At 54.5% G+C, this 24,290-nt stretch overlaps 1 protein-coding gene across 1 annotated transcript in view; it reads left to right on the top strand.

The window, feature by feature from the left end:
- TNFRSF8 (TNF receptor superfamily member 8) overlaps positions 1–18,673 on the top strand; it is a 72,623-nt gene extending 53,950 nt beyond the window's left edge. Inside the window, exons 16-22 of the mRNA XM_047082396.1 lie at positions 1,221–1,317; positions 1,519–1,664; positions 3,531–3,632; positions 3,760–3,813; positions 10,411–10,436; positions 13,012–13,216; positions 16,376–18,673. Of these exons, the coding sequence (XP_046938352.1) occupies positions 1,221–1,317; positions 1,519–1,664; positions 3,531–3,632; positions 3,760–3,813; positions 10,411–10,436; positions 13,012–13,216; positions 16,376–16,623 (878 nt within the window). The 3' untranslated portion in view covers positions 16,624–18,673. The remainder of the gene's footprint in view (positions 1–1,220; positions 1,318–1,518; positions 1,665–3,530; positions 3,633–3,759; positions 3,814–10,410; positions 10,437–13,011; positions 13,217–16,375) is intronic.
- Positions 18,674–24,290: the final 5,617 nt, after the last annotated feature.

Here is a 24,290-nt window from a genome sequence, read left to right as displayed (position 1 = left end):
CTTTGGGGAGAAAGACAATTTTTTTAAAATTTATTGATTTATTGAGAGAGAGAAAGCTAGAGAGTGGGGGAGGGGCAGAGAGAGAGAGAGAGAGAGAGAGAGAGAGAGAGAGAGAGAGACAATCCCAGGCAGGCTCCGTGCTGTCAGCACATAGCCCAACCAGGGGCTCCAACTCACAAACTGTGAGATTATGACCTGAGCTGAAATCAAGAGTCAGATGCTTAACCGACTGAACCCCAGGCGCCCTGAAAAAGCCCCACTTTTTAAGAACAGCTTTATTGCAGTATACTTTACATACCACAAGATCTGCTGGTTTTAGGTGCGTATAATTCAATGATCGTAAAGAAATTTACAAAGTTGCAAAACCATCACCACGATCTAAGAGACCTCACACCTTTAGTGGTCAATCCCCATGTCCCTCCCCAGCTTGGACAAGCACTGATCTACTCTCTGTCCCTCTAGATAAGACTTATCTAGACATTTCCAGAATATGTGTTCTCTATCGGGGTTCTTTCACTCAGACTAATACTTTTGGGGTTCATTCAGGCTGTCACATGTATTAGTACTTTTGTTCCTCTTATGTCCACACAATATTGTGGTACTGATATACATTTTATTTACCCGTTTACCAGTTGATGGGCATTTGGGTTGTGTCCACTCTTCTGGCTGTGATGAAGAACACAGCTATGAATGATCATGTACAACAGACAGTCGTGTGCACGTTTTAATGCGGCTGCACACCAGCCTCCCCTATGCGCTCGCTCTCTTCCTTCCCCCACCTATGAGCCTCCCCACTTTCAATTTCCTCTGCTTAGATGGCCCTACCCGTACACACATCCCAGCAACAGCCTCCCGAGGGAAGCCTTCCTGGTCAGATGAGGTTGAGTCTCCCATTAAAGGGAGCACATGTGCCTTTGTGTGACACCTGCATCATGTCTGTGAGCCCCACCAGCCTGCAAGCCCCTGACGGTAGGGATCGGTTTTGTGCACTGCTATGTCCCAGGCTGCAACACGGTCCCTGGTACACAGTAGGTGCTCAGTAAAGAGTTGTTGCATGGAGGGAAGGAAGGAGGGAGAGAAGGAAGGAGACAGGGCCAGAACACTAACCTGGGTCTGCCTGGCTGCAGTGTCGTTCCGGCCTCACCGTGTCGCTTCCCTGGAAGTTACCAGTCCTGCTGGGTAAGGCTCCTTGACACTGATTCTACGACCACTCCCTGCAGGTACAGCTGAGAGGGATGCCACCCATGAGCCGCCGCCTCCCCTAGAAGCCCACCCCGAGTGCAGCACCAACCCAGAGGACAGCAAGGCGCCCACCAGGTGACTCCCTGGTCCATTTTGGGGGAAGCTGGGCTGGGGTTGGAGGTGGGGCCTGGGCTGGATCTCTGTGCCGAGGTCACAAGTCATCTTGGAGGATGTGTGCCCATTTCTGTGCTGGGGTGGCTGGGAATGGCTCCTGTGTACACACTTCCCTCTTTCCATCTCAATCATCAGTCTTACCTCTGGCTTCTCTCCTGGCAGTGCCACGGCCTCTCCGGTCTCCGCAGCAGACCCCCAAGGCAGTAAGGAGCATGGAGGGGGCAACACCCACACCTGGGGAGACACCTTCACATCAACGAGCTCCCCTATCTCTTTCTCCTCCACGGGAAAGCCCATTCTGGTTTCAGGTAATGATTACCCCCCAGAAAGGAGGGTCTGCCTCCCAGGAGGCCAGGAGGAGGGAGGTTTCTTCCTGGGCAGCAGCATCCATTGGGTGGGGGAGCCCAAGGTTGACCCCAGGTTTCTGGCTTCTTGAGCTGGGCCTGTGGCTCGGTCACTAGCTAACGATTGTTCCTCAGTTCTTGTGAGCAGGGACTTTGTTCACAGCTTCATCCCCATGGCCTGTAATTGCTACTCAGAAAATGTTTGTACCTGGTTAGCTCAGTTGGTAGAGCATACAACTCTTGATCTCAGGGTCATGAGTTGGAGCCCCACGTTGGATGCAGAGTTAGTTCACTTAAATAAAACTTTTTTAAAAAGAAGAAACACGAGAGACGATTAAACGTATTTGGTGAATGGATATATGACCTTGACTAGTTGCTTAATTCCTTTGAACCTCGGTTTTCTCACCTGTAAAATTGTAACGCCATGTAGCACGCAGGGCAGCAAGCATTGGAATACATGCAGCTGGTCCAGTACGGACAGGGCTCCTTCTAGACAGACATTCCAAGTGCGCTTCATTTTAGGGCTTGCAGTTCTCGTGCCAAACACTAGGGGGCGGCAGTTCTCCAGCCAGCCGTCCTCAAAGCGCCCGTCCTGGACTTGCAGTCTCAGCAGCTTGTTAGAAGAGCAAATTGTGGGCTCCACCCCAGCCCCACTGAACCAGACTCTGCATTTGAACATGGCCCCCGGAGATCCCTATGCACATTAAAGTTTGAAAAGCACACATATGGCGCATGCTACTTTTTAACATCTGAAACTGGACTTAAAAATCAGTAACTAGGTATGCGATCTTCATAAGGGACAAAGGATAAAAGGAGCAATTTAAGTACTAGGTTGTAAAAAAGTATATACTTAGCTAGCGGTTAAGCGTGTAGGCGCTGGAGCCACCCTGGCCTGGCCCAAGCCATGATTCTGCTGTTACCCTTTGCCATTTAAGTGAGTTACTCAATCTTCGCAAGCCTCAGTTTCCCTCGTTTGTAAAAATGGAGACGGTAGCGGTGCCTACGTGATATTCAGGGAACGCTTGCTGAGCATGTTTATGTTCTCACGGAGCTTCCCATCTGGAGGGTGGCTGGGAGTCCTCCCAGACTCCCCATGTCACCCGCCTCGCTACTCTGCCCGCCCCCGCCCTGACTCTGGCCACACCGGAGGTGCCACAGGCTGTCGGGGACGCACATGGCATGTGCCCTCCTCCACGGCCACTGAGACTGTGACTTCTTTGTTGTTGTTGTTTTTAAATGTTTATTTTTGAGAGAGAGAGGGAGAGAAAGGGAGTGCGAGCCTACAAGCAGGGGAGGGGCAGAGAGAGTTGGGCAGAAGATCCGAAGCAGGCTCTGTGCTGACAGCAGAGAGCCTGATGCGGGGCTCACTCCCTCCCACGAACCATGAGACCATGACCTAAGCCAAAGTCAGATGCTCAACTGACTAAGCCACCCAGGCGCCCCTAGACCGTAACCTTTTGGACCTCAGTTCCTTCCCTCTGGCTCTGTGACTCCTCAATTTCTCCCTGTCTAAAAATGGTTTGCTCTTCTGTCAACTATTCAACTCCCCCGATGGGCTCCCTAGAGCCAGGTGAGGGAAGGCAGGTCGATAAGGGCCTGGTGCCAGGGAGATACAGGGTCTGGGTTTCAGTCCCCTCTCAGGGAAGGACCTGGTCCTGCCAGCCTCCATGGCATGTGTCCCAGGAGAAGGAGAACATAGTCTGGGCTCGTGAGGGCCGCCCCATGTGGTTGCAGCAGGGCCCCTGGCACACCGCGATGGTGGAGACCTCGGCCCCCGCCCCCCCTCCCCCGCATCAGGGCGGAGAGTGCAGGGCCGCCTCTGTGTTCCAGGACCTGTGCTCTTCTGGATGGTCACGATCCTGGTGGTGGCCTTGGTCTCCGTTTCCTTCCTCCTGTGCCACTGGAGGGCCTGCAGGAAGTGGATTCGGCAGAGTGAGTAGATGTGTCCTGGGGGCCTTGGAAAGGGCCAGGCGCCCTGCACTAGTCTGGCTGGGGCCCTGCCCTGCCCCCTGAGGCTCCCTGAGGCTGGCACCTCCAGCCAACTCTGCTGTCCTTCCAGAGCTCCACCTGTGCTACCCTGCCCAGACCTTCCGGCCCACGCTGGAGCCTGTGGGTAAGTGTCCACGTGTCCAGAGGGGCTGCTCGGGCCACACGGACACAGCAGCTCTGGGCCCTGGGTTTGGGGCCCCCTCTGTCCGCAGCCTCATCTGTAACAGGAATGTGATGCGGGTGGGAACTGCACGGTCCGTGCCTCACGGTCCTCCCAGAGGGCTGGCAGGAAGGTTTAAGATCCACCTCGTCTTTCGTTCTTTCCTCCACGGTGCCTCCCGGAGAGGCATTCCTGAACGCCTTCCCCTCCTTCCTGGCCTCCCTGCGCCTTCCTTTCTCCCCTCTCCTGCTGGCAGCGAGGGGCATAGTGGTCTGTAGGGCAGGCTGATAGGGCTGGGATCCTGGGTCTACCACTTACCAGCTACATGGCCTCGGGTGAGTTTCTTAATTCCTGTGTCTCCGTTTCCTCACCTGTAAAAGGAACAGTGGGACTTCGGAGGGCGGGCGTGTGGATCCGTCGAGGTGGGCCTGTTGGTGCTGTGCGGAGTGCGTGGTGGGTGGGGCCGTGCAGCGGGGGGACTGCTGACTGACAGACCGGCCAGTGTTGGGGGCTTTTTCCTCACCAGGAATCTCAGGGCTTTCTGAATTCTAGGTTGTTCTGAAGCCCTCCCTGGCCCTTACTCTCTGATCCCTGCCCGGCTTCCGGGTCAACTTTTGCAGGCCGCCTTTCGGAACCCCTGACCTATTTCCAGCTCTCACCTGGTGTGTGTGTTGTGGGGGAGGGGTCCCAGCCATCTGTGCCCCAAGTGCCTTTTCTCCCCTGTGCAGCCCTTTCCAGGCAGGGCAAGGTCTTCATCAGCACTCCATAAACACTGATTGAGCACCTGCTGTGTGCGGGCCCTGACCATCGGGGAAGGAGTGAATGGGAATTGTCTGAGCTTCCCTTTCTGGTTTCGAGGAAGGCTCCCATAGAGGGTCTCACTGACCCAGAAACCCCAAGGGAGGTGGGTGATGATCGCCATTCCACAAGGAGGCAGCCAGGCTCAGAAAAGGTGGATAAGTGCCCGGGGCCACACAACCTTCAAGGCTCAGGTGTGGTCCTGAGCCTCAGATTGTGGACTTTGTGGAGTACAGACCTGGCACCTCCACCTTCCTCCCCTCAAGCTGTGTCCACCCCCAGAGTCCACTCATGAGCCCAGTGGTCAGCCTCAGGCCAGGTCACAGCTCCTTTGTCCCCCGGGCCCCCATCTCCCCAGGGCCCTTGGAGACCCTCACTGTGGCCCGCCTTTTGACTTGAGCACAAAACCTGTCCACTGAAGCCTGTTTTGAATTTGATGAGTTTCACAGCAGGTGCATGTGCTCCCTTAGCAAGGGGGGTTTTCGTGTTTTGATAGTTTCAAGCCTTTTTCCATGAGCTGTCAGCCCTAATGTCTCATTGAAACCTGTGTTTGCTTTCTTGACATTTTTCTAGTATTAAAATTTCCATTGCCGTCAGTTTATTTTTTTCTTCAAACCTTCTTGATGGCAGTTTTGCCACAGAGAGAGAGAGAGAGAGAGAGAAAGAAAAAAATCACCTCTTAAGAAGCCAGACCTACAAGGAACCAAGCTCTGAGACTCAGTGGTGGCCATCCTGTTTGGGGCTGTTTTCGGCCCTCTGGCTTCCGGTGGGTCCCTGGGCAGGGGGCGGGGGGTGGGGCTGGGTTCCCAGGCCTGAGATGGAAGGAAGGCGAGGCCAAGATAAGCACCCAGGGCCCAGGATGAGAACGGCCAGCGGGGTGGATGCCCCATTCCCTCCCGAGCAATGGGTGCTAACGGGGGGAAGCGGCTTTCATTCCTGTGCTTGCTCATTCGTGTATTTAGATCGTCTTCCAAGTGGCTCTGTGCTGGATACCGAAACGGTGGTAGCTCTCCCAAGCCTTCAGACCAGTGTCAGTTCTTTCAGGGGACGGAAGGCTAGCAGGATGGGAATGCGTGACCCAGCCCTCCCTATCCTGGAGCCCCAGCGCTTTACCAGCCTTCACTTGAATTGATGTGACTTTATGGCACGTGTCCTTGGTGACAGGCCTTTGCAAAACACATACGTGTACAGGGGGTCTGTGAGGCGTCTGCTATTTTTATTCCCATTTCACAGACCAGGAATCAGAGGCACAGAAAGGTGGAGGAACCTGTTTAAGGCCACTTGGTTAATAGGCAGTATGACCAGGATGTTGTTGTTGCCGTTGGTGGTGAGATTTTTGTACAAAGGGCCTCTCACTATTGACGTGTGGGGCCAGGTCGTCCTTTGCTGTAGGGGCTGTCCTGTGTGTTGTAGAAGGTTCTGCAGTTTCCTCGGTCTGTAGACCCACCAGATACCAGTAGCGCCTCCCAGCTGTGACAGTCAGGCACATCTTCAGGTAGCTCACTGTCCCCTGGGGGTGGGAATCACGCCTGGTTGAGAAACACTGACTAAAATTCTTTTAATCCTTCCTTTTAATGACACTGAAGTCATTATCTGCTACTTCAGGCAGGTTGAAGTTGAAAAACATTTTGTGTTGTTTTGAAACAATTTCACACTTACAGAAAAGTCACAAATGCAGTACAAAGAACTTAATTTTTTCTGAACCTTTTGAGGTAAGTTGCCCACTTAATGCCTTATCATCTCCAAATACTTTAGCGTGTGCTCATACAAACATGGGCGGATTTTTAGACAACGTAGTGAAACCATCAAAATCAGAGAATTCACACCGATGCATTTACCACCAACTAATTCTCAGACCCCTTTCAACTTTCTTCATTTATCCCAGCAACATCCTTTATGGCAGAAGAATCCAGAATTTCGTGTTGCATCTGGTTGTCATGTCTCTTGAGTTTCCTTCGGTATGGGTGCATTGCCGCCTTTTCCTCCATGTTCACGACTTTGCCACTTTTGGGGATCCCAGCCCTCGGTTTGTGGATGTCCCTCACCTTGGGTTTGCCTGATGCGTCCTCACTACTGGAGATTGGAGTCCGGTCATGCGTCTCCGGTGGCGGGAAGATCCTAGGAGTGACACCCAGTTCCCTGGTGGCATCCATCCTGCCAGGCTGCAGCACCAAGTTGCTCTTTTCTCCTTGGCAAGTGCTAAGCACTTTCAGGGGGGGTACTCTGAGGCCCCGGGAATGACCGCTTCCTCAACAAACTGTCTTCTTTTTCCTTTGTGTTTATAGCTGCCTGGACTCTTGGATTGCTATTTTATTCTGTTGCCATCGTTATTTAATTTGATGTTCAAGTTGCCTCAGATTAGGCCAGTGGGGGCCCTTGAAGCTGGCTCCTGTGTCCTTTTGTCCCATCCTTTCCTGTTTTGAGCACTTCTTTAAGATGATCCCAACTTGCCTGGTACTTTCCTGCCCTCGCCCTGGAATCGGGTATGTCTCCAAGGAGCCTAGGTCTTAATCTCGGGGTGCCCATTGCCAAAGCCTGGCTGAACCTCTGTGCCGGACTCCTTCCCTGGGTCCGGTCTGCTGCCCGCAGCAGCCAGGACCCCAGGCCACATTGGGGCTGGGACTGAAAGGGGAGAGCGACCAAGATGGAAGGGACCGATAGTGTGCGCGTCAGAACCCCTGTGCTCGGCTACGGTGGCCCTCAGAGTGGCCCCGGGGATACCATGCACTTGTCCCAGGGGTGGCCCCGATGCTTAGTGTGTCCCTGGACTCAGGTCCTAGGGTGCCAGATGCGTTTATAAGAAGATCACAGTTATTCCCCAAAGCAGGAAAACAAATCAATGAAGACAGTGGACTGAAGCAACGTTTTTAGGGGAAACGCACTTATGAAATGTGACCTCTGTACTTGGCATGACTGGTTCTGGGTCTTTAATCAAAGCACACACGTGGGTTGTAACGAAGCTGTAGGCAGACATTAGTACCTCTGGATTCTGCCTTTTCACCTTTGTGTTATTTTATGCTTGTTTCCAAGAGTCAGTATCAAATGCTGATTTTCTCTTTGGGGGGATGGAGTGCCGAGCCTCGTTAATGTCCCGGGACCCACTGTATGCCAGGCAGCATCCTGGGCACAGTCCCTTTTCCATGTTTAAATTTTTAAAAATTTTAAACACTTCATTTTTTAGAGCATAGGATATTTGAAAAGATAGTACAGAGAGTTCCCTTATCACACCCAGTTTCCTCCGTTATTAATGTCTTACGTGAACATGGCGTATTTGTCACAATAAACAAATCAATATTGATACATTACTATTGACTTTATAAAGTCCGTACTCTATTTAGGTTTACTTAGTTTTACCCAACCTTTTTTTTTTTTTTTTTTTTTTTACTGTTCCAGGCTCCCACCCAGGAAACGATGTTACAAATAGTTGTTGTCTCTGCTTGGGCTCCTCTAGACTGGGACAGTTTCTGACTTTCCTGTTTTTGATGACCTTGGCAGTTTTGTCTTGTTTTTTTAATTTTAGAGAGAGGGTAAGAGCATGAGCAGGGGAGAGGGGGCAGCAGGAGAGAGAATCTTCACACAGGGCTTGATCCCATGACCCTGGAATCATGACCTGAGCTGAAATCAAGAGTCGGATGCTTAACCTACTGAGCCACTCAGGCGCCCGTCCACCCCCATGACCTTGCCAGTTTTGAGGAGTACTGGCCAGTTATGTTGCAGGATGCCCCTCTGTTGGAATGTGTCTGACATTTTCCTCCTTTCCTCCTTATTAGATTGGACTTAAGGGGTTAGGGGAGGAAGACCACGTGAGTACAGGGTCATTCTCGTCATATCACATCAAGGTTCATGCTCTCCGGGTGATTAATCATTGGGCACCTTCACGTATGAGATCTCATTTATCGTCACAAAAACCCTCCAAAGTTGGCATGATGTGTCCCATTTTCCAGACATGAGGACTGAGCCTGGGAAGGTGAAGTAATGTTGTGTTGGCCTTCCTGCCAGGAAGGCCTCTGCTTCAAGACTGCTAAGCAACCTCATTGTTTGGCATCTGGCTCGTTCTCAGTTTTTTGTTTATTATAAATACCACCTCTGTGCACAACCCTGTTGTGTTCTCTTGGGTTATTTCCTGAGGGTGTGTACCCAAAGAGGGATTACTGGGTCAAAGGGTGTGAGGTTTTCCTTGCCAGTTGGCTCTTGAGAAACATGGAACCGGTTCACAGGGCATGAGAAGCCGTGTTCCTTTTTACCCACATCCTCTCCAAGACTGAATTTTATCACTTTTATTTATTTTATTTTATCTTGTTACTTTGTTGTACTTTCTCCCTGGGGCCACCCAAATCAAAGTTGGCTGTTTGCAAAACTCAAACTCACTCTCAAAGGACAAAGATGAGGCCTCACTGACATCATTTAAAGGAAGCTGCCTCGGGCCAGAGAGCATTTGGTGGCTTGGACTATGGACAGTGGCTACCTAGTGGGAATGAGCCACGGCCTCCCAAGGTGACCACTGTGCTGGGAACACCAGTTACCAGAGGAAGGAAACTCGGTGCATTTGTTAAGTCAAGAATCCAGAATTGTGTCATTTTGTACACATTCTCCTTTTGACCATCATTCTGGTTCCTTTCCTCTTTAGACACTTTTTAGTGTCCGGTTCCTTTCCTCTTTAGACACTTTGCTGATGGTCGCTTAAAAGGTACATGTAAGAGTGTTCCCCAAACTGACCTAATGTCTACACAGCATGTTCACACCACCTGTCTTGTTTGTATTATCACAGCTGGCGGGCCTCCAGTGAAGTGTTTCAGCTAGGATTCAGGGCTCATGGTTCCCAGAGCTGCTGAAATCAGAGAGTGTTCTGGAGGTGACTTAGCTCATTGGCATTTTCAGAGCAGATCTCTCTGGTCAGGTGTGCACACCCACAGCAGTCTATTCCAAGTCTCCGAGAGGGCCTCCTCGGGAGTCCGAAAGGGCTGTGTGTCCCTAGAGGACGGTCTATGCCGGGAGTTGATTTGCCCTCGGGTAGACCAGATGCCTGGGCACCATCTCCAGCTGTCTCAAATGGCCAGTGGGCCGTGGCTAAATACCAACATGTGCTTGGCCATGACCTGGCCCTGTATTTGATAGGAGAGAAAACGTGGGGGTGGGGGTTTGGGATAAGAAGAAGTTGTGCCCTGAGAATCCCTGAGTCTGTGCCTCCTGAGCCCACCAGAGGGGGATGGTAGGTGGCAGGCTGACGATGAGCAGCTGTCTTCCTTGAAGGTGGTCATATGGGCTCTTCCAGGCACGAGTCGTAGAAACCGAGCTCCCACAGAAGGCCTCCAGGGTCGCCTGGCTTCGGTGTGCCCGGAGCAGGTTCAGCAGAGGTCCTCAGGATCGGTCATCTGCTCTGTGTTACCAGCCCTGAGGTCTTCCGTGAGACCTTTGCATGGGGCTCTGAGGAGTTCTGGGCTCTCTAGACCCTGGGGGCTACAAGATAGTGTCCGCAGCCACAAACCAACTTCTGAGCCCGTGGGCTGGGGGAGGGCGTCAGTACTGTGATTGGCTTAGTGGCTGGGGGAGAGGTGGTTCCCAGTTCTCCCATTGCCGCTACAGAAGTGAGTGCTGGGAAATGAGTTTCTGTGCCCAGGGTTGGGCGCGGACTCTGAAGCCATCCACTGCTCTCCAGCCCGAGGGCCTAGTAAGTGTCAGCCGCCGTCCATGCGCGGGCTGGGACGGGACCAGGTAGCTCCCAGACCCTCCTTGGTGAAGTCCCTGCTCTGCTTCTTTTTGCAGATTCCAGGCCCAGGAGGAACCTGACCGTAAGTAGCCCTTCTTTGCCCCGCCTCCCTGGCTTTGTGCCCCTAACTCTGACTCCTTCGCTAGCAGATCTGCCAGGTCTGAGAGCTGTGGGTCATTCCCCAACCACAGTGATGGGGTGCGCCCCCCGCCCCCGCAGGTTCAGGCTGGGTCTGCCCCCCGTGGGATGCTCTGAGCACAGCGGGGCGAAGCCAGGCTCTGGCAGTGGATGGGGAGCCCCACCCGCTCAGCTGCCTCTGGCTCCCGGCTCACCCTGCTGGGGACTCTTCCAGAAGGGCCGTGGACTTGGTTTGGGCCGATTTGGGTGCCAGGTGTGGTCAGAGGAAGGCCATGCTGACCTCCCCTTTTCTCCTTCACTCCTCTGTGGCTCTCATCCTCACAGCTGGGATGGCAAATCCAAAGCATGACTCTGAAAATGTAGCCATCACACATGGGCACTTCCCAGGAGCCAGGCACCTCACTTGCGACTCTTAAAGTTACCTTGGGTAGGCCGTACAACACTCAGAGGTTGGTGCTGTGGTCCATTTTACAAAAGAGGAAACAGAGGCACAGATGGGAAAGGATACTCCACAGCTGGAAAATAGGTCAGCGAACCCTGGTTTGATTTGAACCCTGGTTTGTATGGCTCCAAAGCTGGTACCCTGGGCTCTAAGGAGCTCTTCACCTGCCTTTTACAAGCAACTTGCTGTGGGCAGGCACTAGGCCAGGCTTTGCAAACTTTACCGTTGATCCTACGATTACCCCAGATGGGGCTTCGACACCTGGTCCTCACTGGGCTTGGCCTGGTGCCCTGCTATGCACCCAGCCTCCAGGAGCAACCTTTGGGGGGAAGAGCAGGGGTGTTGCCATCGGGAGCTGAGGGACAGGGCAGGACATATGGATGAGTCTCATGTGTGTATGGTTCACCTATTTTTGTTTTCTTTGATCAAGTTTTCCATACCCTTTTTAAAAAAAATTATTTATTTTGAGAGAGTGTGCATGCATGCAGGTGGGGGAGGGCAGAGAGAGAGGGATGGAGAGAATCTCAAGCAGGCTCCCCACTGTCATCGCAGAGCCCACGTGGGGCTCAAACTTGTGAAACTGTGAGATCATAACCTGAGCCAAAATCAAGAGTCGGATGCTTAACCAACTGAGCCACTCAGGCGTCCCCCCTCACCCACCCATGACTTTCTTTTGACTCAGACTTTCACCCTTGGAGAAAGGTTTCCATCCTTTAGTCTTTAAATATAATAGAACCACAATGTGAGTTCAGTTTCACATTATGGGAGGTCACATTCAAATATGCTTGGGTCAGATAAGTGGCTATTACAATACCAGGAAATTTCATGAACAAGGCATTTAATGATTTCTAAGATAACCAAACATCTTTTGGCCACGGGAGTCAGTGCTTTTATAGTAACTTGTTTAAAATGCTATCTTTTGGACTTCAAATTAATATAAAAGAATATTTGGGGTTATGTAGATATACTTTGTGAATTACTTAGACTCATTCTCTAACTAGTATGTGTTAGAACATTTCATGAGGGGCGCCTGGTTGGCTCAGTGGTTAAGCATCTGACTCCTGGTTTTGGCTCAGGTCATGATCACACGTTTCATGAGATCGAGCCCCAAGTCAGGCTATGAGCACAGAGCCTGTGCTATGAGCACAGAGCCTGCTTGGGATTCTCTCTCTCCCTCTCTCTCTGTTCCTCCCCCATGTGCTCATGTGCTGTCTCTTTCTCTCTCTCTCTCTCTGTCTCCCTCCCTCTCAAAAATAAACTGAAAAAACCCAGAACATTTCATGAGACCACTTCTCCTTTATGCTTACATATAAAAGTAAAAAACTAAACCATTTTCCTGAAAATGTACAGAACGCATTGATGTAATCATGAACGACCGCTGTCCCGGGAGGTCAGGGCTGGGGAGTTGGGGTGGGTCTGGAGCGCACACTTACCAACAGGTGCTTTATGAGCATGGATTCCGGAGCGAGGCGCCAGGGTTCAAGTACTGGCCCAAACACTTACTAACTAACCTGAGCAAGTTCCCTGACTCCTCTGTGTCTCTGTTTCCTGATCTGTAAAATGGGGAGGGGGCTATTCTCAGCGCATCGCACTGAGTGATGCATTGGTGAGTGCAGTGTGGGATGCTGGCTACTGTCATTTAGTACAAGTTAAAAGCAACACGACTTCTAAAATTCTCCACAGGGACATCAGGCTCTCAAACCTGAGAAGCCTTGGGGCACCTGGGTGGCTCAGTCGGTTGGGCGTCCGACTTCGGCTCAGGTCATGATCTCACGGTTCATGAGTTCGAGCCCCACGTCGGGCTCTGTGCTGACAGCTCGGAGCCTGGAGCCTGCTTCTGTGTCTCCGTCTCTCTCTGCCCCTCCCCCGCTCATGGTCTGTCTCTCTCTCTGTCAAAAATAAATAAACATTAAACAAAAAAAACAGCTGAGAAGCCTTGGGTGGTGTGTGGCAGCTTTAAGGCAGAGAGGGAGACCCACTGGGGTCTACCGACATGAAGAAACAGGGGCTTCCCAGTTCAGAGCCCGAGGGGAGGTTGGGGCACCCCGCATCAACTCCCCATCTTCTGTGTCCACAGCAGTTGAGGAGTTGCATATCGGTGGCCAAGCCGGGCACAGAGGAGCTGGGATTAATGGGCCCCCCGGCCGTGGAGACCTGCCCCAATGGGGAAGCCTGCCTGGAGAGCATGCGGCTGCTGGATGCCAGCCCGGCCGGGAGCCCCCCGTCCCCCAGGGACCTTCCCGAGCCCCGGGTGACCTCAGAGCATACCAACAACAGGATCGGTGAGTCTGCCGATTTGGGGTGTGGTCAGGGCCGAGGGGGCAGCGGGGAGATGGGCACTGGTCTCGGAACCAGAGACCCTAGGGCGCGAAGGCCCAGCGAGGAAGAGGCCCTTGTAAGCAGGAGATGCTTGTTGTGAGAGAGTTAAAGCATGCTTAGGTATATTACGAAGGCTGTTCCCCCTTGTTACCCCAATTCAAATTTCTGTAAAACAGGAATAGTGCTAATTCTGCCTCATAGGGCCATTGCGAGACGTGGAATCATGCGTGGGAGATTGTCCTGGTGGGTGGGGGTGAAGGTGGGGGAAGGGGCTCCCCTGCCTGGTGCCTGTTGTTGAGGTGAGATGTGGACGCCGCCCCATCCCCCAGCAAAGAGCCCCGTGAAGGGAAAGGAGGACACCTTGAAAGGTGCCGGTGACAATAAGACCTGCCACTTGTCTAGGTGAAAGTCATCTCTCGTTGTCCCATGGCCTCTGAGGACAGTGTCTTCCTCCTCTTTTTATAACTGGGGACACTGCAGCTGGTGGGGGGGGGAGGTAGGTGCGTGAAGAGATCTTCCCTGTCACACAGCCACTGAGTGGCCCAGCTGGGACACGGCCCCCCACCTGCGGGGCTCCGAAGCCTTTGGCTTGCCCACGGCGGCCTGGAGGCCAGCACTTCCCGAACTGCAGCCGCCCTCCCACTCAGGCGGACCTTCTGCTTTGCCTTCCCAAGGGCCTCCCTGCCTCCTCTCCTTCTGCTCTCCACCCTGCTACACCCAGAGTGTTTGTGCCAGAATATATGCCCGTCCGTTGTGCACCCCTGCTTAAACCCCTGGGGCTGGGGCAGGGGTCCCTGTTGCTCTCAGGATGGATTCCAGGACTCTTATTCCGGCCTTCGGACTGGTCACCAACTGCCTCCTCCCCGCCAGACTCACCTGCCTCCTGACCCCACAGGCCTGCTTCTCCTACCCGCTGGCAGTTTCCCGAGTTCACAGAGCCCTCCCTCCCTCCGGAGCTTCTCTGTGGAAGCTGCTTCCTCACCCTGGATGGGCAGCTCCCTCTTTAAATCTCGTCAATTCCCGAGCTCCTGAGGCCCCTGCCCTTTTGCCTCCTCCTCCAGGAAGTCTTCCTGGCCCTCTGCACTCTCCTGTCTAGACCAGATGCCCCTCTGCTGTGCTCCCCGAGACCCCAGGCCTCCTGACCTAGTATCCTCAGCACCCAGCAGTGTGACTATTTGTAGCCTCCCTTCCCCCCTCCCCTCACCCCTCCACCTGGCTGTGAGCTCCATCTCTGTCCTCTGGAGGGTTAACCGTTGCTGGGTGATACCAAAGAGGCTTTGTTCTCCACATTTCTGTCGCAGTTGCTGGTGGATTGAACTCTTTGGGGCTGAGTCTTTCATATGAAAACAAAACTTTTGGAATTGTAGCTTTCAGCAAGGTTTTTTGTTTTTTCCCCATTTTTAAAAAGAGGGTTATTTGGGGAAATACCACCAAAGACATCTCCTTTAAATTTCCTAAGAAGTCCTAATTTGAACGTTTGAGTCCCGGCCGAGGGCAGTGCCCGGAGCTGCGGGGGCAGGTGGAGGGAGGTGCCGAGCTCCCGGGATGGGAGGGGGCAGTCTGCTCCAGCTGGCCTGTTAGCCTTGCTGGCGAGCGTGGTGGTTGGGAGCGAAGGCCTTGGAGGTCCTCTCAGGAGCCCTTTGTCCTTCTCATACCACCCCAGAGGGGCCCCTGCTGCCCTGTCCAGCACCCCCGGGGGACCAAACTGCAGCTTGAGCTTTATCCCTCGCCCCCAGGGCACCAGGCAGGGAGAGCCCCTTCACTTCCCACCAAGATAACTTGCCTGGGTTCTAGAACCCTGGGTGGGCTGCTCCATCCCAGTGCCCTGCTCCACCCCAGCTTTCAAGTTCCTTCTTGAGCTTCCTCATTCAGACTCCAGAGATAGTCACGGGGCCGGGCTGCTGGGAGGCCCTGAGTGCAAGGCCACGTAGCTGGGCCGGGTAAAGGCTCCTCGCTTCTCGGCTTACTTAGCTCCCCTGAGCCTCCAAAGCCCCAGCCATAGATGGTGGTACGACCCTTAGGGGATCGTGCCTCTGATGGGCTGTGCTGCTGATTCATCCAAGCAACATACACCAGCAGCCCTACTACGTGCTACTCAGGCACAGCTGTGAAGGCCTCGGGTGGGCGATGGGAAACACGTAGCGAACACCTGAAGACCCGAGGTACGGCCCCGAGAAAGACTCCCAGGCTGCGGCTAATTATCAACGGGGCTGAGGTTTCTTTTTTTTAATTTTGTTTTTAAGGTTTTTCATCTTTCAGAGACAGAGAGACAGAGCGTGAACGGGCTCTGAGCTGTCAGCACAGAGCCCGACGGGGGGGGGGGGGGGGGGCCAAACTCACGGACAGCGAGATCATGACCTGAGCTGAAGTCGGACGCCCAACCGACTGAGCCACCCAGGCGCCCCAGGGCTGCCTGGGTTTACCTGGACCTTAAGAGGTTCATGGGGCTCGGGACTGTCATGGCCATGTCCCAGGATTGCCCCCAGGCAAACCGGGACAAGTCCGTCACCCCTGGTTTCTGATTTAGGCACGTGGATAGGAGCGGAAAGGGTGGCCAGTCGGGTGGGGGTTTCTTCTGAGACTTCTAACTACCTGGTGACTTTGGGCAGGTCTTTTAACCTTTCGGGGCTTTAGGTTTTTTATCTGTCCACGGGGACAATCCTAGACTCTCCCCCTGGCAGCCGGGATGTGAGGATTCGGGAGTAACGCATGGAGGGTGTCTGGACAGTGTCTGCCACCGGCTAACCTCCTCTGGAGCTTCCCGGGGCTGCCACTTACCGGCTTCTCTCCCCAGGGCTCGCTTTCTCTCCCGTCTTTACTCTCTCCTTCCCTACCAGATCCCCACTGAAACTGGAGGAGACCGTGAGCCTCTCCCACAAGGAGCAGGCGGGCCGGGCCAGTGCTTAACTTCTCAGTGCATGGTTTCTAGCTGTTTTATTTCCTTTGAGCCTCAGGACACCTGTGAGGTTGGTGAGGCTTACCGTGGATCGGAGAGATTGTGTCATCTGCCTGAGGCCACACAGTAGGAGTGACGAGGCTGGGGCTTGCACCCACCTCCGCCTCCTCACTCCGTCCAGCCAGGGCTCCCGTTCCCTCACTTCAACCCATCCTTTTGCTTACAGAGAAAATCTACATCATGAAGGCTGACACAGTGATTGTGGGGACCGTGAGGACCGAGGTGCCTGAGGGCCGGGGCCTGGCGGGGCCGACGGGGCCTGAATTGGAGGAGGATCTGGAAGGGGACCACGCGTACCCCCACTTCCCGGAGCAGGAGACAGAGCCGCCTCTGGGCAGCTGCGGGGACGTCATGTTCTCAGTAGAAGAGGAAGGAAAGGAGGCCCCCTTGCCCATGACTGTCTCTGAGAAATGAGGCCTGGTCTGGGTTGGGGCTGAGAGGGCAGCTGGGTGGCCCCGGAGAGGCCAGGGTGGCACTAGTGGCACCAGGCTGGCAGCAGAGGCCTGTGTGGCCCGAACTGAGGTTCCGGCATCCGGTGGAAGACCAGCCTGGGCAGGGGGCTTCTGGTGGTTTCCATTTGCGCCCCGCCCAGCTGCCCCCCCAGCCCAGACCCCGGGGGAGCCCGGCTCGTGCCGTGGAGACAACCCAGGGGCTGGATCCGCACGGCAGTGTTGGAGCAGCAGGCAGACAGCAGGGACTGGGCGCCCCGTCTCCCACCACTGCCAGGAAGACGCCCTCGGAGCCCGGAGCATCAGACGCACGCCGCCAGGGCCGGAGCTCACTGGCGGCAGAGATTGTGAGGCACGGACCCCTCGGCCTGCTTCTCTCGCCCGGGGCCTCAGGAGCAGTGCCCCCCTGACCTTGCTGCCATGCCGGCAGCCCCCAGTTACTGTGGTGTGGCCCCCATGGGCACCGAGCCAGCGCCTGTGGTGGTTTCTCCTGAGTCAGTGGGGAAGCCAAGGGACGAGGCATCATCCCCCATCTTGGCAACGGCTGCCACGCTGTGCTCTGTGCCAAGGTGTGTGCCCAGCCTGGCCTCCTGCCCTGCTAGGGCTGAGCGAGACCCTCCTGGTGCCTCCAGCCCCTCCCACGGTGGGCTGAGGGCCTGGGGTCAACTGTCTCAAAATGTCCCCACCAGTTCTCCCAGTGGGAAGCATCTTGGGACCCAGATGTCTGTAGATGCTCCAGTTGCGGGGTCCTGCTCCAGCCGGAGACCCCGCCCACCCGGCTGCCCTCCTGGAGAATGGCCTGCTGAAGGGGAGCCGTGGGCCCTTCCTGGATCCTTGCTGCTGTGTCCTGGGAAATGAAGATGCACCTTCCCCAGCTCTGCCACGCTTATAGATCCCGGCGGCCCCCCGCCCTGCCCTCGGGCTCCCCTGCTCAGCACCCACGGTGGGGATATGGATGTCAAAAAGTAACGCGGCTTCGCCCAGGCATTCAAATGCCTTCTTCTGGATTCTTGGAAAAGCAAGTAGTTCAGTCCAGATTTCAGGATCTTTGCAATTCACGAGAAGGAGAAGCTGCCCTAACTTGGGTCCGCTGGCCTGCTCTCCCCAGGGCTTTGAGACTCCTGTAAACACACGAGGGGCCTTGGAGAGGGGCCTGTGGGCAGAGGACAGGTCGGCCGCAGCCCAGGGCATGGAGTCTCAGCCACCTAGAGGCTCCTGGAATTACCCCCCGCAGGAGGCCAGGCCCGGGAATCTGCTGTTTACCCACCAGCCTGCTCACTGTCAGGAGGAAGTCGAGGCTGGGTCAGGAATCACAAGGGTAGTTTCTGAAACTGCTCAGATGTTTTTGGGAAAGTTGGAGAGGCTAGGACGCTGACAGACATACCAGAAGCTGGAGAAGTTCACGTGAAATTTTAGAGACAGCACCGGCACTGTGCCCTGAGCTTTGGCTCTGAGGGGCCCCGAGGACGCCCCACCCCGCCCAGCAGGCCACCCAGCAGGGTTCTGGCAGTCTTGACTTGAAGATACTGACGCACGTCTAATGAAACGGAGCATTCCCTTGCCCAAAGGCCCCTCACAAAACTTTCGATCCTCCAAAACTTTTGATCCTCAGAAAATTAGTAAGGTCCCTTAAAAAAACTAATCGTAAGGCTCAGGAAACTATCTTTGGATTAAGAGTATTTGAGAACCTCTGAGCAGGAAGGGTCTGGGCAGTCTCTCTCCCCACAGGACAGGGAGGTCCCTCTTCACCTATCCACCTGGGCAACCAGCCTCTGGTGACAGGGAGCCCACTATCTGCTGAGGCAGCCCTTCCTCTGTGTACCGCCTGCTCCCTGGTCCCAGACCTGTCCTCCGAGGATATGCAGAATAAAGCCTCTCTTGTCATAAGGCTCCCTTTGGGTATTTGCAGAAAGAGATCCCTGGCCTCCCCATGACCTTCTTCCCTCTGGGCTGGGCTGAGCAGCCTCCCAGCTTGGGAAAAGGGGAGTCACAAAGTAGTAGCATAAACACGTAGTCTCCGGAGGCGGGGGATGGAGGGGGCGGGCAAGGGGAAGACGAGGGGGTAAATGTGAGACTTGGACTTCGGGCCTGAGCTGGGGGGGAACTGCCCCCACAACCAGCAGCCAGCCTGGAGCCCCCCTCTGACTGTGGTTCCCCTGTGGGGTGGAGGAAAGAGACGGAGGGCTGTGGTCAGACCTCACCCACCCCATCCCCAGGACTCTAGCTGATGTCCAGACCTGCAAATCAACCCAGCCGTTTAACCAGCGTCTGCCTGCCATGTGGCCGGTCTGAGAGCCACGGTGAATTTCCCTGTCTTGACCCGTGATCAGGGGCCACTTTTCAACCTCTGTCTGTTCTGATGTCCAGGTGGGCAGACGGGCAAGGCCCCACCTACTCAGGCTAGCACTTCGTAGGCTGTAAGGATCCCTCCCGTGCACATGTACATCCCTCTTCCTGAAGAGTTTGTATTCGGGGAGTGACGGTAAGTGATGTGTCCTACGGAAGCTATTGCACTCAAAGGAAATTTATCATTTCCCAAGCTGTCTGGTAGGTTGTAAGCTGTTCTAGGTTCTGAGAATCTGTAAGTAAGGCCAGGGCCGGTCCCCGAGATGGAACAAGAGGCTTCTGTCTCATCTCACCCCTCCCCTGGGTGGGGGGAGATCCTGAAGACCGGTCACCGGGAACTGGCCTGTTGGGCTAAACAGAAATGAAAATCGGTGCTGACAGTGCAGGAAGTGGAGGGCGGGTGGGGTGGAGACTGAGACAAAGTGCAAGTGGGGGAATAAGGCTTGATTGGAGGCCAAAGTGAGGATATTAAAAGTTTCGAGGTCCACTCCGTGACCCTCCCCCAGGCCCCTCGCCCTGGGCCAACACCCCATGCTGGGTGCACATCCTGGGGCCGTGCCCAGGGGCCAGAGGAGCACAGGTCACCGGTGTTTGAGAGCGAGGTGCAGGCAGGGAGGTCTGCCCACCGCTCTCTGGGGCGTGGGCACAGAACAGCAGCAGTGTGCAGGTGGGGATGGGTCCTGGGGTCAGACCTGGTTTCGAGTCCTAGCTCTGCCACTTACCAGATGGGCACTCTTGGTTATGTGCCTCTATCTCCCTAAAGCGATTTCCTGGTCTTCGAGGTGAAGGTATCAGTCTCTATCCGGTACGGTCATGGGGTTGCATTAGACGCCACCTGATACGTGGGTTGTGCTTGCTGCGTGGAAGCTTCTGTCCTGGGTGCAGCCTGGCTGCCACTTGCCAAGAGCGAGCCCTTCCTAGGCTAGCAGAATTCAGCTCCTTCCAGCCTACAAACAGGTCACCCTCAAAAGGGCATTATAAGTGGTGGTTGGTTCCAGCAAGCCTGTGTTTGCTCTGGTAAGGTTAACCGGGGCTTTCAGGCTCTCCTGGGACCTGGCCTCCCTTGGGGCCAAGTTGCAGTGGGAACCCCTCACATCATGGTCATAGGACTGGGCTGTTTATTAGATGTCTGGAACTCTGGGTATTTGCGATGTGCTCTGGGTCCCTCTGCAAGGGGTGTCCTGCTCGTGGTTCTAGTGCATTCCAGGCTGCACTGCATTGCTACTCAAGATTTTTTTTTTGAGTGGCCTCCCTCCCTCCTCCTTCCCGCCCTCCCTTCCTTCTGAAAACACCTATGGTGACCAGGCCCACATCTAGCTGCAGAGGGACCTAGGAAGGCCTAGGTCTGTCTGTCTAGCGCTCAGACTTGCTGTCCTGGGTCCTGGGTCCAGTGGATGGAGACTGATGAGTGTACATAACTGATCAGTGAACAAGGTCATTCCAGGATTAATCCCACTGTGTGCTACAAGAAACCCCAATCTGGAGCCTGTGTCACAGTGTCTGGAAGGGAGGGGCAATTCTGGCCAGGTGGCCGGGGAAGTCTTCTCTAAGGAGGGGTCCTCTGAGCTCAACCTGAGGTGACATGACAAGAGGGAGTCTGGGGACCTGGCGGCAGAACATTCCGGCAAGTCAGGGGAACAGCAACCACAAAGGCCCTGAGGTGGGAATGGCCAGGAGATTCAGGATGCACGGGGCATCTGGGTGGCTCCGTGCACTGAGTGTCCAACTCTTGATTTCGGGTCGGGTCACGATCTCGCGGTTTGTGAGTTTGAGCCCCTCATTGGTCTCCGTGCTGGTGGTGCAGAGCCCGCTTGCATTCTCGCTCTCTCTCTCTCTGCCTCTCTCTCTGTGCCCTGTGCACTCTCTCTCTCTCTCTCAAATAAACTAGAAAAAAAAAAAAAAAGATTCAGGAAGCACAGCACCCTGGTGGAAACACAGTGAGCAGAACAGAGAGAAGCAGGAGGTGAGTGTGGAAAGCAGCGGGCGGGTCACGGGGGCCTGCCGGGCGGCTGTCAGGCACTTAGACTTCATCATAAAACATCATTATTTCTATTTTTCTCCTATTAGAACAATAAACATCCTGGTATTATCTCAGGAATAGGCGTGAAGGGCCGAAGCAGAGGCAGCAAAGGTTGTTTGAACCTATTTCAGAGGGAAGCCTGGGCCAGGGGCAGCGGTGGCCAGGAGCCAGGAAGCAGTGGGACGGGTGGTCTCAGGACACAGAGAGAAGCCTGCATTACTGATTCATGTGGCCCTGGTTGATGTCACCACAGGAGGCTGGCCGTCAGTCAGTCTAGTTCCCCCTTTCTCCGGGTGCCTTCCAGGAGAGTAAAAACCACACCAAAAATTCCTGGGGGAGGCTGGAGCCTTTGTTTGTTTTCGGGTGTGGGGCGTGGGGTCTCTCCGAACCACGGCCTGCACTTTCTTCCTCTGTCGGCCAGCACGCGCCCCCTTCTGTTTCATCACCGTGGCTTCGCCTGTCGGGGAAGGAATGGCTCAGCTCGGTCAGGATTCACCTCCTGCTCCAGCGACTCCGGCTACGGGGCCTCCAGCAAAGCCCTTAAGCGCCTTTAACTTCGGTTTCCCAATCTGCAAAATGGGCACAACAGCTGCCTTCCGAGGTGGTCGTGCGGCCCAGCGGTAACACGGGGCAAGTGCTCGGCCTGGTGCTAGGCATGGTCCCTGCTCAGGAAATAGCGGTCCAAGTAGGCGTTTCAGGAGCCTTACAGTTGGCTCCAGCCTGTCTACATTCTTTCTGTATTTGAGCTTCATGATGATAGCTGAAAAGCCAAGTATCAGCGCTCCCTTTTACAGACCGGAGCTCAGAGAGGCAGACAAACTGACCTACTGTCACACAGCCGGGAAGTCCCCCTCCCGCCCATGTGGCCAGGATGCCTCTGTGGTTGGGCTGTGTTTATGTAGAGCCATCATCTGGCACTGTGCCCTCTGGACAAGTTTCCTTTCACTTCCCAACTCTCTACAGCTGGGAGATGGGAAGGAGGTCGGTTTCATTCCTCCTCTTCCAGGGAGGCAGAGACGGTCACAGGAGGCCGGGGAACCTGCCCAAGGTCAAGTGGCAGGCCAGTTGTGGCTTTCTGAGTCTCCTGGTGAGGCAGAAAGGACACGAGGCTAGCCCAGTCAGAGCCTCTGTTCTTGGAGCTTCTCCCCCTGATCCTGCGGGCAGGGGAGACCCAAGGCTGGGAGGGCAGGCGGTGCAGACAGCATCTTCTGGAGAACCACCTGACCCCGGTATTGCCTTGTGCATCCTCAGTCACCCCTTGTGCCCTGCTCTCTGCCCCATGCCCCCGAGGAGCCCCCGAGGAGCCCTCCCTTCTGGGAGCCCCAGAAGGAAGACCAGTCGAGAACAAGCCTCCCCATTTCACAGATGGGAAAACTGAGCCCCACAGAGGTAAAGCAATTTGCCTAACATCTCAGCTTGGTGCTGTGTGGAGACAGGGTGGGGGGAAATCACTGTTCAGTCCAAGTGAACAAGTAAAGATTACCTGCTGACTTTCATTCTTCCGTTCTTTGTTTTTGTTTTTAATTTGGTGTTAAAAGTAACTGTGGTGAGTGAGTTGGGTTCTTATTTATGAGGCAGCTTTGCAGGAGTCAAAGTAGTTCCCACAGTCAGACGAGAACGTCGTGGGAGCAGGGCTTCCTAAGCACGCGGCTTGTTTGGTCCAACAGGGCTCCTGCTTTGAAGGGCCAGCGCTGGGTTTACTGCTTTGCTGTGCTGTCTGATAAATTATTAACCTTTGGACAAAGGGCCCTGTGTTTTCTTTTTTTTTTTTTTTCCACTGGGTCTCACAAATGACGTAGCTGATTCTGCATAAGAGGCAGCGAAATTGTTAGGAACTTACTCAGTGCCAAGGCACTTTCCATACTTTGCCACTTACCCTCATGGTGGCCGTGATTATAGATGAGCTCGCCGGGCCCCAGTCTGCAAAAATGTCGAATGGCTAGTAACTGACCTCAACTGTCCTGGTTCTCTCTTGCTACATCATAAACCACCTCACGACTTAGTGGCTTAAAACAGCATCCGTCGAGGGGCGCCTGGGTGGCTCAGTCGGTTAAGCATCCGACTTCAGCCAGGTCACGATCTTGCGGTCCGTGAGTTCGAGCCCCGCGTCAGGCTCTGGGCTGATGGCTCAGAGCCTGGAGCCTGTTTCCGATTCTGTGTCTCCCTCTCTCTCTGCCCCTCCCCCGTTCATGCTCTGTCTCTCTCTGTCCCAAAAATAAATAAAAACGTTGAAAAAAAAATTAAAAAAAAAAAAAACAGCATCCGTCATTGATTGTGCTCACAGATCTGCAGTTTGGCCCCGACCTGGCAGGAGAGTCCACCTCGGTTCACACTGGTGCCCCGCGGCTGGCCCGGGGGTTGTTGCGGGTTTCTCCCCACGGGCCTCTCCCGTGTTCCTAGAACAAACCACCCCAGCGTAGGAAATAGGACCCGCCAGGTTCCTGAGATCCGGACCCAGAAATGGGCACAGCATCACCCTGGCTACATTCTGTTGGTTAAGCAGCCGCAGAGCCCAGATTCAAGGTGAGGGGTTGTAGATCCCCCAGCCCTCAATAGGAGGGTCAAAGAATTTTGAGATCTTACTGTGTGACAGGCACTGTGCTTACTACTGCGTATATTGCCTCATTTCGTGTTCCCGATAATTCGACCCTTACTGCTCCCAGAGTTGCCTCAAGGAAGCTAAATATAACCTGTCCAAGGTCATCTGGATGGAATTTGAATTCGAGTTTTGTCTGTCTCCGGAGTGTGAGCTCTCACCTTGGGGACGACCTGACCTGTGCATTCAGGAGCCCCCGCAGTTGGAATGAGGCAGAGCTGGACATCCAGCCTACGTCTGTTTGATTCCATGACTTTGGAGACATTCAAAGTAATCAGCTCAACACCCCAGTTTCCAGATGGGGAAACTGAGGCTGCAAGAGGTCTTGGTGGGCCTCCCCTGAGAAGGGGGGCAGCGTCTGGCACCTTCTAAGGCAGGATGGGTTCCCCCCCTCCACACCCTCACCGGGGCTGCGCACCGGGGCTGGTCAGGAAGTTACAGAGAGCTGTGGGCAGGTTATGCAAGAGGCTGTCGCAGGGATATTGTTTTTCATTGCGATCACACTTCACTCAGGAAATACCCACAGCTTCGGTGGGTGCCGAGGGAGGAGGTGTTGAGGCAGGTGTCAAGGGAGGGCCCCTCACTTCGGGCAGAAGACCCCTTGTGAACTCTGGGGCACTCCGGAGATGGCCTGGCCAGGTTCATTCACTCAAAGTTCTCTGAGAGCCAC

The sequence above is a fragment of the Lynx rufus genome, unplaced genomic scaffold, assembly GCF_022079265.1.
Source record: "Lynx rufus isolate CCGP_SWC_20201006 ecotype Redwood Valley unplaced genomic scaffold, mLynRuf1.p SCAF_2, whole genome shotgun sequence".
In the NCBI taxonomy this organism is placed as follows: domain Eukaryota; kingdom Metazoa; phylum Chordata; class Mammalia; order Carnivora; family Felidae; genus Lynx; species Lynx rufus.
This window is presented reverse-complemented; position numbering and strand designations above follow the sequence as displayed.